This window comes from Cimex lectularius, unplaced genomic scaffold (genome assembly GCF_000648675.2).
Source record: "Cimex lectularius strain Harlan isolate CLEC.00 unplaced genomic scaffold, Clec_2.1 scaffold249, whole genome shotgun sequence".
NCBI lineage: Eukaryota > Metazoa > Arthropoda > Insecta > Hemiptera > Cimicidae > Cimex > Cimex lectularius.
Window position 1 is genome coordinate 339,139 of NW_019392808.1, and position 12,440 is coordinate 351,578.

General features: G+C 33.5%; 1 protein-coding gene across 4 annotated transcripts in view; it reads right to left on the reverse strand.

Annotated features, from left to right (window-relative positions):
* LOC106668997 (hormone-sensitive lipase) overlaps nt 1–11,356 on the reverse strand; it is a 33,633-nt gene extending 22,277 nt beyond the window's left edge. For all 4 annotated transcript variants that reach the window (XM_024228165.1, XM_014398234.2, XM_014398233.2 and 1 more), the window contains exon 1: nt 10,833–11,356. In XM_024228165.1, coding sequence (XP_024083933.1) covers nt 10,833–11,170 — 338 coding nt within the window. In that variant the 5' untranslated portion in view covers nt 11,171–11,356. The remainder of the gene's footprint in view (nt 1–10,832) is intronic.
* Between the last annotated feature and the right edge of the window lie 1,084 nt (nt 11,357–12,440).

The following is a 12,440-nucleotide window of genomic DNA, read 5'->3' on the forward strand; positions in this document are numbered from 1 at the left end:
GTACTGATTCAAAGTGTAGAACCTCACGATAAAGAAAATGCTTTTCTAAACCCACATCACAACAGACCGCATCTCTCGATCTTTAAATAACCATTCTTCTAAACCCTTCCTAAAATTAACTTTTGAATAGATCAATCCTCAATTTGTCATGATAAAAAAAAATTATTTTGGTCCAGATGACTAATGAAATGGCTGCATATCATTTAACTAATTATAGAACATTGTATAGTTTGTTAACGTTCATTGGACTGTTTTCGATCATAGTTCGCCTAATCTCGTTGTTTATCTTGTTGAGAGGTATGCACCCACAGTGGTTGAATTCAGGCCAAACAGAGTTTGAATTGCGAGATTTCTCTTTGCTGTCTGCGGGTCGATGAACTTATAATTTGGTCGTTATCAATGATTTTCGTATGCTTACCTTCGATGGATCTGTCAGACGAATTTCGACATTTCGCCATCTTCAGTACTGGGTCTGGAAAACCTGAACTAAATAAAAACCCGTACTTAATCCTCCCAAGATACCGAAACAGAAAGATAAGTTGACAAAAAACATCTCACTATTTTTTAAAAGAAACTGGACTTCACAAAAATCATCTAGGCAAACGCAGATTACAAATTATAGTTAGTCTTTAATCTTAAAGTCTTAAATCTTTCATTGATTAACTGTTCTTATTGAGGTTTGCAGGTTGATGAACTGTAGCCTAGTCGTTTCCGAACATTTGGACTGTCTATCCTAGCCGTTTTGGTCTGTTAGGCCGTTGTAAGCAGAGTGAGGTAAGACACCAATCCACCTCTGTCCAAATACGACTGACAGACCAAAACGGCGAGGATAGGAAAACCAAAAAGCGGGAACGATCAAGCTACACTTTTAAGCATGTTTACAGTATTCCAATAAAGGGAGGGAAAAAGTATTTCAATTTACTTAACTTCTGCCGTAGGAAAATTAAAAATACCCCAGGCGAAAATATTAACGTTCCAAAAGTAAGGCGTAGCATTTCAAAGGCGAAGAAATTGGTAAATTCAATGGAGTAGGCAGAAGAAATTATAAAAATGGGGATTACAACGTCAAAAGTCTCTCGGGTTTTTCGGAGTTGTACAAACTTGCGACAATCTATACCGAACAATTTCCGGCCTTTAAAATGCGGCGTTGCATCCATCTGCGCATCGTAATCATACAAATTGGCCGTGAAATGACGCGGAGCTATGACAAAAGGTTGTTTCCATCGTTCAAAAACCAGCTTTTACCTTTAAGAAACCGACAATTCTTGAAACATTTGAAGGTCACGTCGTTTTTCTATTGTAACTTCCGTGGATTATCAACGGTATCAATTAAACCTTAAATGACAACTAAATTGTCGTGAGAGTAAAGAAAGAATTTCGAAGCTCAAACAGTGACTGTAGACAGTTAGAGTCAAGAAAATCAAGATTTGATTTCTTGCTGAAACTATCATGAATTACAACGTTTTAATATCTTAACTAACTGCCAAAAGTGATTTACACTTATGGCTACGGACGTAGAATCACAGAGTTTATTGAAAACTTTTTTGGTGATAATGTTCGAAAAATATTAAGACACGTATCGGAAAGTTCATACCATACTCCTTCATTTTGCGTGTATTTTAGTGTTATTATATATCGTATTAGGATAATAATGTTAATAAACAATAATGATAAATAATAACATATTAATATGATAATAAAATAATAATTAAATGAGATTAGATATATAAAGTTACAAAAGCCAAAATCTTCCAGTCAAGTAGACTATTTTTTTATTTATTTTTATTTTTATTCATTTTTTTTACATCAATTTTGTTTAAGCACTTTAAATCCCTTAAGTATGAATTTTTAAAGTATTATTAAGAGAGTAGACATTTGGACGGGTTTGCCAAGGGCAATTTTATTTTCTGTTCCACTTTAAAATTCATAACTCCTCTGGATTTTATCTAAATCCAACATTATTACAGCCGTTGAAAAATTAACGTCTCTCCGTTCGGCCTATGTCAACAAAGATTACATCTTATATTATTCCAAATGACAACAATAAGGATGAAATCAATAAAAACTCCGCATATCTTTATTTTATATCTCCCGAACTTATTTATTTAAGGAGTTCTACACCCCTGTGGATCGGTGGAATCGTTTCAAAGTTATCATACGATATCTATAATTTTTGAAAAAATTCCGAACACGAATTATTTTTTCACAAAAAATATGGCAAACTACGGAAAGAGTCTTTTGGTTTTCGTGACTTGTATATATCTTATCTCATTTAATACGATCCTGCGGTGTTTAAAACGAACCCAATAGTTTTTTAAATAAATTTTTTGGCCAACTTTACTTATTATTATTTAATTTTTATTTAGAAATATTTACAATAAATAAAGAGGTTTAGTGGATTTTTTATATAGTGTCACCTATAGTATATAATTCGAAGCAGCGGCTGCTGGGATTCGAATCCCAATAAAGTTCTAAACCTAGTTCATTAATTGTTGACTCGGTCTGACGTAATACATATTGCCTTGAGTTGTATGCTTTAAGAGAACATTTCTGCGGTTTATCAAAGCTGTGTATATTTCGGCCAGAATAACAAATTTATCGCCCGACTGAGCCAACTCAAAAAGATCTACCATTTGGAAGTAGGCAAACATGGCCAAAGGGCAGATTTACGGTGTTAGGATTATTTAAATAGATTCACATTTATTCACAAGGGAATATTCATTGGATTATCCTTCAATCGGTCGAGTTTTCTTATCAACACTCATCAAACAACGAACCAGAAAGAAAAAGATTGCATCATTCGTAAAAGTTTTGTAGCTCCTGGTCCACTTCCGCGCAAAACAGCACAAATGTTTGTGGAAACTCCGAATTTAAATAAAAGCTATATAAAGCCACGGCTGACAACATCGCATACAAAACATGCAATAAAATAAAATATTGCATATCTGCCTGTTTTAAAGACAATTGCAACTTCGGTTTCGTACTTAACCTATTTTAACTCAATTTATAAAAATAAAGCATAAAAATTAAAGTTAATTTATTTTTAACACAATTTCTGAAAAGACCTTAATAACAATACTGTTTACTTATATGGCCAAAAGTAAATTTCATTAAACTGTATTAAAGTGAGAATAAGCCTATTTTTTAACAACAAAAAATTATCGATGTTTCCAAATATTTATAATAACGAAAAATTGTTAAAAGATATATAAAGAATTCGCTTCTTTTTTTAGCGATAATGAACTGATCGAGACATCATACATACATTTCTCAGCTAGGCACAATGGGGGTCAAGGGTTCATGATTCATTCTTTAAAAATTATCATTAAAAGTCTCTGATAATGAGCTAGTGACCACCAGTACCAAATAGACTTGAGCCTTTATTATCTTCCTATCCATAAATCGATGTTCGTTAATTTATTACAAAGATAAGAATTAATTAGGAAAAAATTGCAAAAATTATAATCGAAGATCGTTTTTTTCGGTTGTTTGCTAATAAACATGTTTGCAGATTATTATTTATTTTTTGTTTGTATTGAATAGTTACCAAAATAATTACACTCTTTAGTATACCTGATAAATACATTGGATTTATTTAAAATTCGGTCATTCAGCAGAGGAAGACCTCCATTATTAATTTACGACGAATTTCCCAAAAACTTACTGTGGAAGAAAAACTATTACGTGGACTCTCAGTACAACTGAATACTGCAGCCACAGTTACAATTTTCCATTTAAAGAACATCCTACAAGTCAAAAAGCTCGATATATGGGTAACTCATGAAGTCACTGAGCGGCAGCAGTTGCACCAACTATAGATGGTATGGTGGTCTATGGTTGGAGTCAACTGAAAAGGATAAAAATTTAAAGTAGTGGGTTGATCAAGCTGACTGGCCTGAAGGGGATGGAATAAATTCGATTAGAACTGGTACATGGGCGAAGAAAGCACCGTCGGTGCTTATTTCTTATTCCTTAATTCGTATTCCTAGCACTGTTGAAGCAGTGTTTGCTCCGGCGGAATCATCTGATATTAAAAATTCAAACAACTGCCAACGCAAACAAACCGAAGAGTTGAGTATAACCTGCGAGAGCAATCTTTTCTCTGGTTGATCCGAGAAGTGACAAATTTTACAGTATAAGCGAAAAACCCTTCTTGAACGGTTCTTGGAAAAGGCGACAAGGGAGCTAAAGAATAATCAAGAGAGACGATCGGGCAATCAATTTCTAAAGTCCGTTGTCGTAAATAGGTTTCATGGCTTCCCGGGCTGAGGGATATAAAACCACCATGACAGTGGAAAATTAAATTTCGGGACGGAAATGGCTCCCAGAGTACCAGGAAGAACCGATCGAAAATGCGGATGTGTAATTTATATTTAATTATAAACCGAACTGTAAACACACGTGACTAAAGGTCCGTATCTTTTCGACGCTGAGAGTTACCTTAAATGTAAATGTAAAAAAAAATCCGATGTGCGACGTCGGGACTGGAACATCTATTATATCACCGTTCAAATTTTGTATTTGCAGTGGGTTCGGCCCTAGAACTATCTCCTCGTTTATTTCCAAATTGGACGTGATCAGGCTTGGAAATCTGACCATCAATCCTGCAAAGAATTGATACATTTCTATAAAAGAAGAAAAACGGTTAAGACAAACCAAAAGGAATACGACAAACATTCTGAACGAAACAACCTCAGTGCATTTATTTTTGATAAAAATACTTTTTCTGTTTTAAGGTGCAGTATTTTTTCATCTTGGACAATCCCTGATTCCACGACAAACAATATTTTAAAGAATTTCCATGCTAAAGTGTTTCACAATTAATTTGATTAAATTCACGAAACAACAATTTATTAAAAATCCGAAATAATACTTTTAGCAGCACTTCCACTTAAGTAAGTGGAACATAACACCATTTAATCCAAAACTGAATGGGTTTTATAAAAGATCCACCTTAAGCTAAGAAGTGACAAATTTTGCAGCATCCAGCAATAAGCGAGAACGCTTCTTGAACGGCTCTTGGAAAAGGCTTTTCATAAGCAAGTTTTTGCAATACACAGTAGTGCTTTGAATTTATAGTCTGCCTGAACATATAATTTTATTTTATTTTTTTTTATAACAAGCTGAAATATTAGAAACATACTAAACGCACTGACAGTTAAATTACGTTATCTTCTCCCTTGTTACGACAGACTTTCAACCCTTACATTTAAAAAATTTAATGATTTTAACAATTCTTCTTGGTAAAATAAAACGATTTGTAACCACTTTCCTCTAAGAAAACACATTTAATTTAGTATATTTCGTGTTTCTCTACCAATTTAATTGTAGGAGGAAAATTGTGCTATTGAGGTCACTCCAACAATGGCAAGGTAGTATCAATTATCTTTCAATTATATTTTTAATAATCGTATATAATAAGAACGTTAGTTAGTTAAACCACACTCATAGAGAAAACAGATCAACTAATGAGTTTTTACACTTTTCTTGCTAATTTTAAACGCAAATTTCTGCGCTTAACTAAATCCGATATCAGTTTGTAAGTTTCTATTGTCAAGTAATTAAAAAAATAATATAACCCAAAATAAACAGTAGTAACCCCTATGTATTAGCGTGAATAAGTTTTCAATGTCGCTTAGGAGGTGGGGAGGCCGGTGACCTTCAATCGTTGGGAAGGATTATCTGGAAATGGTAATGATGAACGGTTTCTGTCATAAGCGTTTGTCTGACAAGATACTCGTTTGTGAAATTTCTCATAGGTGTTTCAGCTACGTGAAATATGGAATATTAAGATCCAATGATTAGATTGGATACATAGAAAAGAGCATCGACGACTAGTTAAGATGTTGAACGGTTAGGAGTGGATACTTTGGAGGTTGCAACGTTTGGTTGAACCTAAAAGTTTATCCAAAAGTGTTTCAGGATGATGATGTAAATGAGGCGTTTGATTTTGCTTTGTTTAAATTTAACAAAACCATGTAGGATGTGGAAAAAAGTGAATTTATACAATGCAAAAAATATTTTTTTATATTCAATCAAAGTATTTCTATTCATTCAAAGTGTTTGTTTTCTGCGTAATTGTGCCATTCTTGCGTGTCGTGTTGAGAGTGCCAGTGAGATATTGCTGTTTTATGTTTATATACGTTGGATTTTGAGGGGGAGGGGGAGGAAGTCGGAATTGTATGAGGAGTCGGCTTCTTTGAGGTGAAAAGAGCCGATGATGGGAAAAAAACGTTGGTAATGGTTCGGCCAGATTATCCTTTCAGGATTATATAGGCAGGGATAAATAGGAAAAGGAAAGCTAAATTGTTCAAAAACTAGACTATGTAAAAATGTTTGATGAGTGGAATATGATGAATGTGTTACATGTAATGTGATATGTTTTGTGTGATGTGATGATGTATGTTATCGGTATTGAATTTGATAAATGATATTAGCGTAGCTGCGACTGAGTTTACATGTGTCTGTTCTGTAATTAATGCTGTTTATCTCTGTTGAAGTAAACCATTTCTAAAAAGTTACGTTTATGTTTGTTTTGTTCTATGTGTAATATTTTTGAGGTCGAAATTGTGTTTGTGTTCAAAATGGTGGGTAGCGAGTGCTGTAGGATTTTGCTTGGGTTTTTTGCAATCATATGTTGCTTTACTCTCTTATCCAGATGCATATGACATATCGGATGTAAGACCGATGTAAGTTGCTGTACAGTTTAAACAGTTGATTTTGTAGATTACGTCAGATTTATTTGTTATTGGTGTGGGATCTTTAATTTTAGAAAAAAGTGTTTGAATTGTTTTATCATTTTTGAAAGCTATTTTGAAGTTTTTGGACGAGAGAAATGTGTTTAATTTATGTGATAGGCCGTGAAAAAATGGCATGGAAATGTATGTTGGTTTGTATGTATTTGATAGATTTGATGTAGTATTATTAGTACTAGTGGAAGGTGTTAGTGTTGAGTTGTAGTTGTTGATTAGTCTTTTGATTATGTGCTTAGGGTAGTGATTGTTATGGAGGATCTGTTTGTATATCTTTATGTTCTTATGGTGAAATGATTCATGGCTTAGGAATAATAATTCTGTGAAGTAACCCTTTGGCCGTATTTATTATTGTATGAAGAGGATGGTGGGATGTAAAGATGAGGTAGCGATCTGTGCCTCTCGGTTTTTGATACCAATCTGTGATTAATTAATCAAAGTGTACACTATGTAGGATTTAAGACACTTCCTAATACAGAGGCACTCCTTTCTCAAGAGTATTGTAAATTTAATTTACATTAAAAGTATGTTTCAACCAACAAGTTAATGTTTAAATAATATTTACTATACTTGATCAACGTTGCCTCGTTCACAATTTCCCGTGGATTAGACAAATGTACTTGTATTTCTTTACTTAAGATTATTGATCTTTTAAGTGAAATAATGCAAAACGGTTAATGCAGAAAGAAATTAATAGAGAAATCTACCGATACCCATAAAAATATAGTAGTTAATTGAAATTAATTGTGCATTAAATGCTTCTGAGGTCAGTCCAATAACAGCAAGGACCATTATTGATATGTTAGTACAATAACCTTGGAACGTACGGAACGAACTTGTTTTTTTTACTTCATTTATTTGTATCTACAACTGTACATGTATTATATACAACCAGCAGATTGGATTTCAGATTATGTGTTTGGCAATATGGGCGTTATAGAGAAAGCTACCCATTGGCAGCCGCTCTGGATTAATGAAATGATATTAATCATTTAAGAGGTCTGTTATCCATATTCTTTTCAGATGTTTACGTGGTAATTGAGGGGAATGGAGTAGTCGTATTTGTGTGTTGGTGTGATTTTGTAATTTACTACGAAAACGTCTGTAATATGTTTTGATGGATGGGGCAGAAACAATTAGTCATAAAATTTTGGATTGAAAACGTTGTAATCTTTGAATATTGGAATACTTCGCCGATCCATACACTTGGCACCCGTACATCCAAATAGGTTTGAGTAGGTATGTGTATGTCGAAAGTTTTGATTTTAATGGTAATTTTGATTGTCGGTTGAGTAGGTAATAAAGAATTTTAAATCGTTTGTTCAGTGTTTGTTTTTTTAATCGTGTGTGTGGATTCCAAGTTAGTCTTCTATCAAATGCAAGTCCTAAATACTTAACTTTGTCGGATTGAGGAACAGGTTCATTGTATAAGTATATGCTAGGACAAGTCTCACGACGGAGTGTAAAGGTGATATGTTGTGACTTTGAGGGGTTCAACTAACTTAACTTACTTTTTAGCTTACGGCATTATAATACAAAAATAATTGGTTGACCAACTGTCAGAAAGTCGACATTTGAATGTGAATATGATTAATATTATTTATTATTGCTCTATTTAAAAACGGCATTCGAAGCTCACAACAAAACATCATTAATATATATGTTTTTTTATTGTTTTTTTTAAATAGATCATCACATCGCCAATAAATTATTTAAATTCTAATAGCACTAGCAGATTCTTCCTAAATTACCTTTAGATTTATACTTAGTTTTACAATAAAATAAGCAGCCTAAAAATAAAAGGCCATACCTTTTTAAAAACTCACACGGTATGTAATACTCTTAGCTATTGTCTTTTTATATAACGGTATGTAAAAAATTTCATTCAAATTACATGCACAAAAACCACATGCTACATACGATTTTGTTAGCCAAAATATGGTTAGACTACTATTACAATAAACAAAACAGAAATAAAATTCTGTAGAATAGAGGCCGGAAAAGTATGTATTTTAGTTCATTCCACCGACAAATTCAATAAAACAACTCATTCTTTAAATTTAAAATAAAGACAATAAAGAATGTTTTATCTGTTCGTATTACGTGCACTTTTTACCCAGTTCTAGGTACTAATTTGTGTGAAGTAATTAAAAAGCAAATACGAACAATTAAATTGTTTTAAAATTAACACTAGCATAGAAATGCACTACGTAAAGCACAATTTTAGCAATTAAATCATAGAAAGTATACAGATGATGAGTCATTAAACTGCACCTCCTTTCCACATGGGATGTTCCAAGGTATAGTTTCTAACAAGTAAGTGAATGTGAATGAGAATGTTAATGTGTGTTTAATACTATCAAACGCAATTCAAACACAAAACACATTTCTAGCTATTGAACATGAGAACAAGTGTGCATATATGCATATTTCTTCGAAGTACAAACGTAATAATGTGTTCAAAAGATATTTTGTATACTCATTTGTTAGAAGTACACGTCCTGGGCATATCTAATAATTGCCACAATAAAAATGATCTATAATGAAAAAAGAAAGTGAAGACCATAATAAAAGCCATTAACAAGTGAATGTGAATGAGAATGTTAATGTGTGTTTAATTCTATCAAACGCAATTCAAACACAAAACACATTTCTAGCTATTGAACATGAGAATAAGTGTGACATACGCTCATATGCATATTTTTTCGTAGTACGAACGTAATAATGTACAAAAAAGATCTTTTTTTATATTCATTTGTTATGGGAAGTTCAGTGTCTAGACATATCTAATAACTGTCACAATAAAAATTACCTATAATGAAAAAACAAAGAGAAGACCATAATAAAAGCCATTAACAAGTGAATGTGAATGAGAATGTTAATATGTGCTTAATACTATAAAATGCAATTCAAACACAAAACACATTTCTAGCTATTGAACACGAGAATAAGTGTGACATACGCACATATGCATATTTCTTGGTAGTACGGACGTATGGTAAATAGGCATTTTTATTCTAATTTGTTAGGTCTAGTTTGAAGAAGTACACTTTCTGAACATATCTAATAGCTGGCACAACAAAAATTATCTATGTGTGGTGATTAGTGACCGTTAATCGATAATTATTCAGAAATCGTGAGATGCGGTCTGGTGTGATGTAGGTTTCAGAAAAACCATCTAAACACGACACGCAAGAATGGCACAATTACACAGAAGACAAACACTTTAAGTGAGTAGAAATACTTTGATTGAATATAAAAAATATATTTCGCATTGTATAAATTCACTTTTCCACATCCTAAATGTATTTGTTAAATGTAAACAATGTTTGCAAATCCCAGGCCCTGAAGATGATCTCAATAAAGATCGAAACGTTGTCACGATAAAGAAAATATTTTTCTAAAACCTACATCACACCAGACCGCATCTCACGATTTCTGAATAAAAATTATCTGTAATGGAAAAAGAAATAGACGACCATACATAACAAAAGCCGTTTTGAAAATCACACAAAGTATACAGTTGTTGAGTCATTAAACTGCACCTCTTTTCCACATGGGCTGTTTCAAGGTATAGTTTATAAGAAGAAAGTGAATGTGAATAAGAATGTTAACGTCTGTGGTTGATACTGCCAAAGGAAAGTCAAACACAAAACACATTTCTAGCAAGTGAAGGTGAAAATAAGTGTGATATTCGTACATATACATATTTCTTCGTAGTACGTAATAATGTGCTACAAAGATGTTTTTTATACTCATTTGTTAGAAGTAAACTTCCAGAACATATCTAATAATTACCACAATAAAAATGATCTATAATGAAAAAAGAAAGAGAAGACTAAAATAAAAGCCAATTAACAAGTAAGAGAATGAGAATGAGAATGAGAATGTTAATGTGTATTTTAGTTTTTTGTATGTGTATGACTTTAGCAATAGCAAGTGTCTTATGTTTAATTATGGAAAGTTGTGTTGCAAGATTTATTTGGATTATGTAGTGTTTGTATTACTGACGATGGCGAAATACTGGACAGACGAAACGATCAAACTGTCAATATAAAAGGAAGTTGAAGGAAAACTGACCTCAAGTACGATTCTCTTCTGAAGAACATGGACGTCCTCACTGCCTGTATTTCATGGGAGAGGTTTTTGGCCCCTTTCACGACGAGGATGGCCAGTTTGAGCATCGTCCTGTACCCGTTGCCGGGCACGTCCTCGTCCCAGTCGTAGAGGGCCGCCTTGCTCGCCAGGTATTCGAAGAGCATTTCCATCGGCTCGAGATTCTCCAGGATGACGAGGAACGCTTCGACCATCCGCTTGTCGGATTCGTGGCAGCATCGTTCGAAGTGGAGCTTTTGGTCGAGGGCGATCTCTTTCAGGGCGTTCAGCTCCTTTTTGAACGAGGCCACTTCGTCCTCCATCGCTTTCGAAGGAGGGACGCCGATCTAGCCGAATGGAGTCGGGTTTCTGTTGAAAACGGGCCGCGAGCACATCACAGATAAACTGTCGACTGAGATTAGTTGAGTTGGGGAAGGAATTTTGGCTTGTCTGCTCCGGACATGGGTGGGGGCTCAGTTGTGGAAACACTGCAGAACCTCGCCGCAACGAGTAAACTGAGCGGCAGTGGGGCGGCCTCGGATGGTGCGTGCAACAACTATGACGTCATTAGTCGATTCCCGTCTCATGTCAGACGAATCCCAATTCTAAATCTTTTATCTTTTCCCCAACTTATCTTATGGATTTATTTTATTAATCTTCACTTATCAATAGGGCTTTTAAAAATTACTTTATTTCCATGTTCCAATAAATTATTACATGCTTAGTACACCGATGGACAAACGTAACCCACCACACTTAAATTTTAATATATATTGTCAGGCTAAAAATTCCACCCAATTCTTTTTTTTTTCATTTTCTCTATATAAAAAAATTCTACCCTTAATTTGTCTCATTGTTTTTGCCAATAAATATTTCTTTGTGCTATGTTTTAAATTAGGAATATCAATTAGAGGTAAACACACTTAATTCTTAATCCCAAACTAGGATAAAGGATTTTTCAATGTTTACTTTTTACGGAATTTAAAATGTTTATTCAGTCTCATTTGAATTCTGAATCAATAAACTGTTTAGTAATTCTTTACAGATCGTGAGATGCGGTCTGGTGCGATGTGGGTTTACAAAAACATTTTCTTTATCATGCCAAAATTTCGATTTTTATTTAGATCATCTTCAGGGCCTGGAATTTATAAACATTGTTTAAAATATATAAATACGTGTAAGATGTGAAAATAAATTTATACGGTGATGTACACAATTTTAGGTTTAATCAAATTATTTGTACTCACTCACTGTTTCTGTGTACACTTTGATTAAACTAAAATTTCTATATTTTGTACATTTTGTAAATTCTTACATGTATTTGTATGATTTATGCAATGTTTATAAATCCCAGGCCCTGAAGATGATCTCAATAAAAATCGAAACGTTGGCACGATAAAGAAAATGTTTTTCTAAACCCACATCACACCAAACCGCATCTCACGATCTCTAATCATTAATTAACGGTTACTAGACATCATATGTTTCCAAACTGTTTAGTTTTCATCTTTGTTTTCTTAATTTCAATTTTTAAACTTAAAAATGCCACTTTGTGCTGAGGATGTTGCGCGTGGTGCGGCACTTATTGATGAT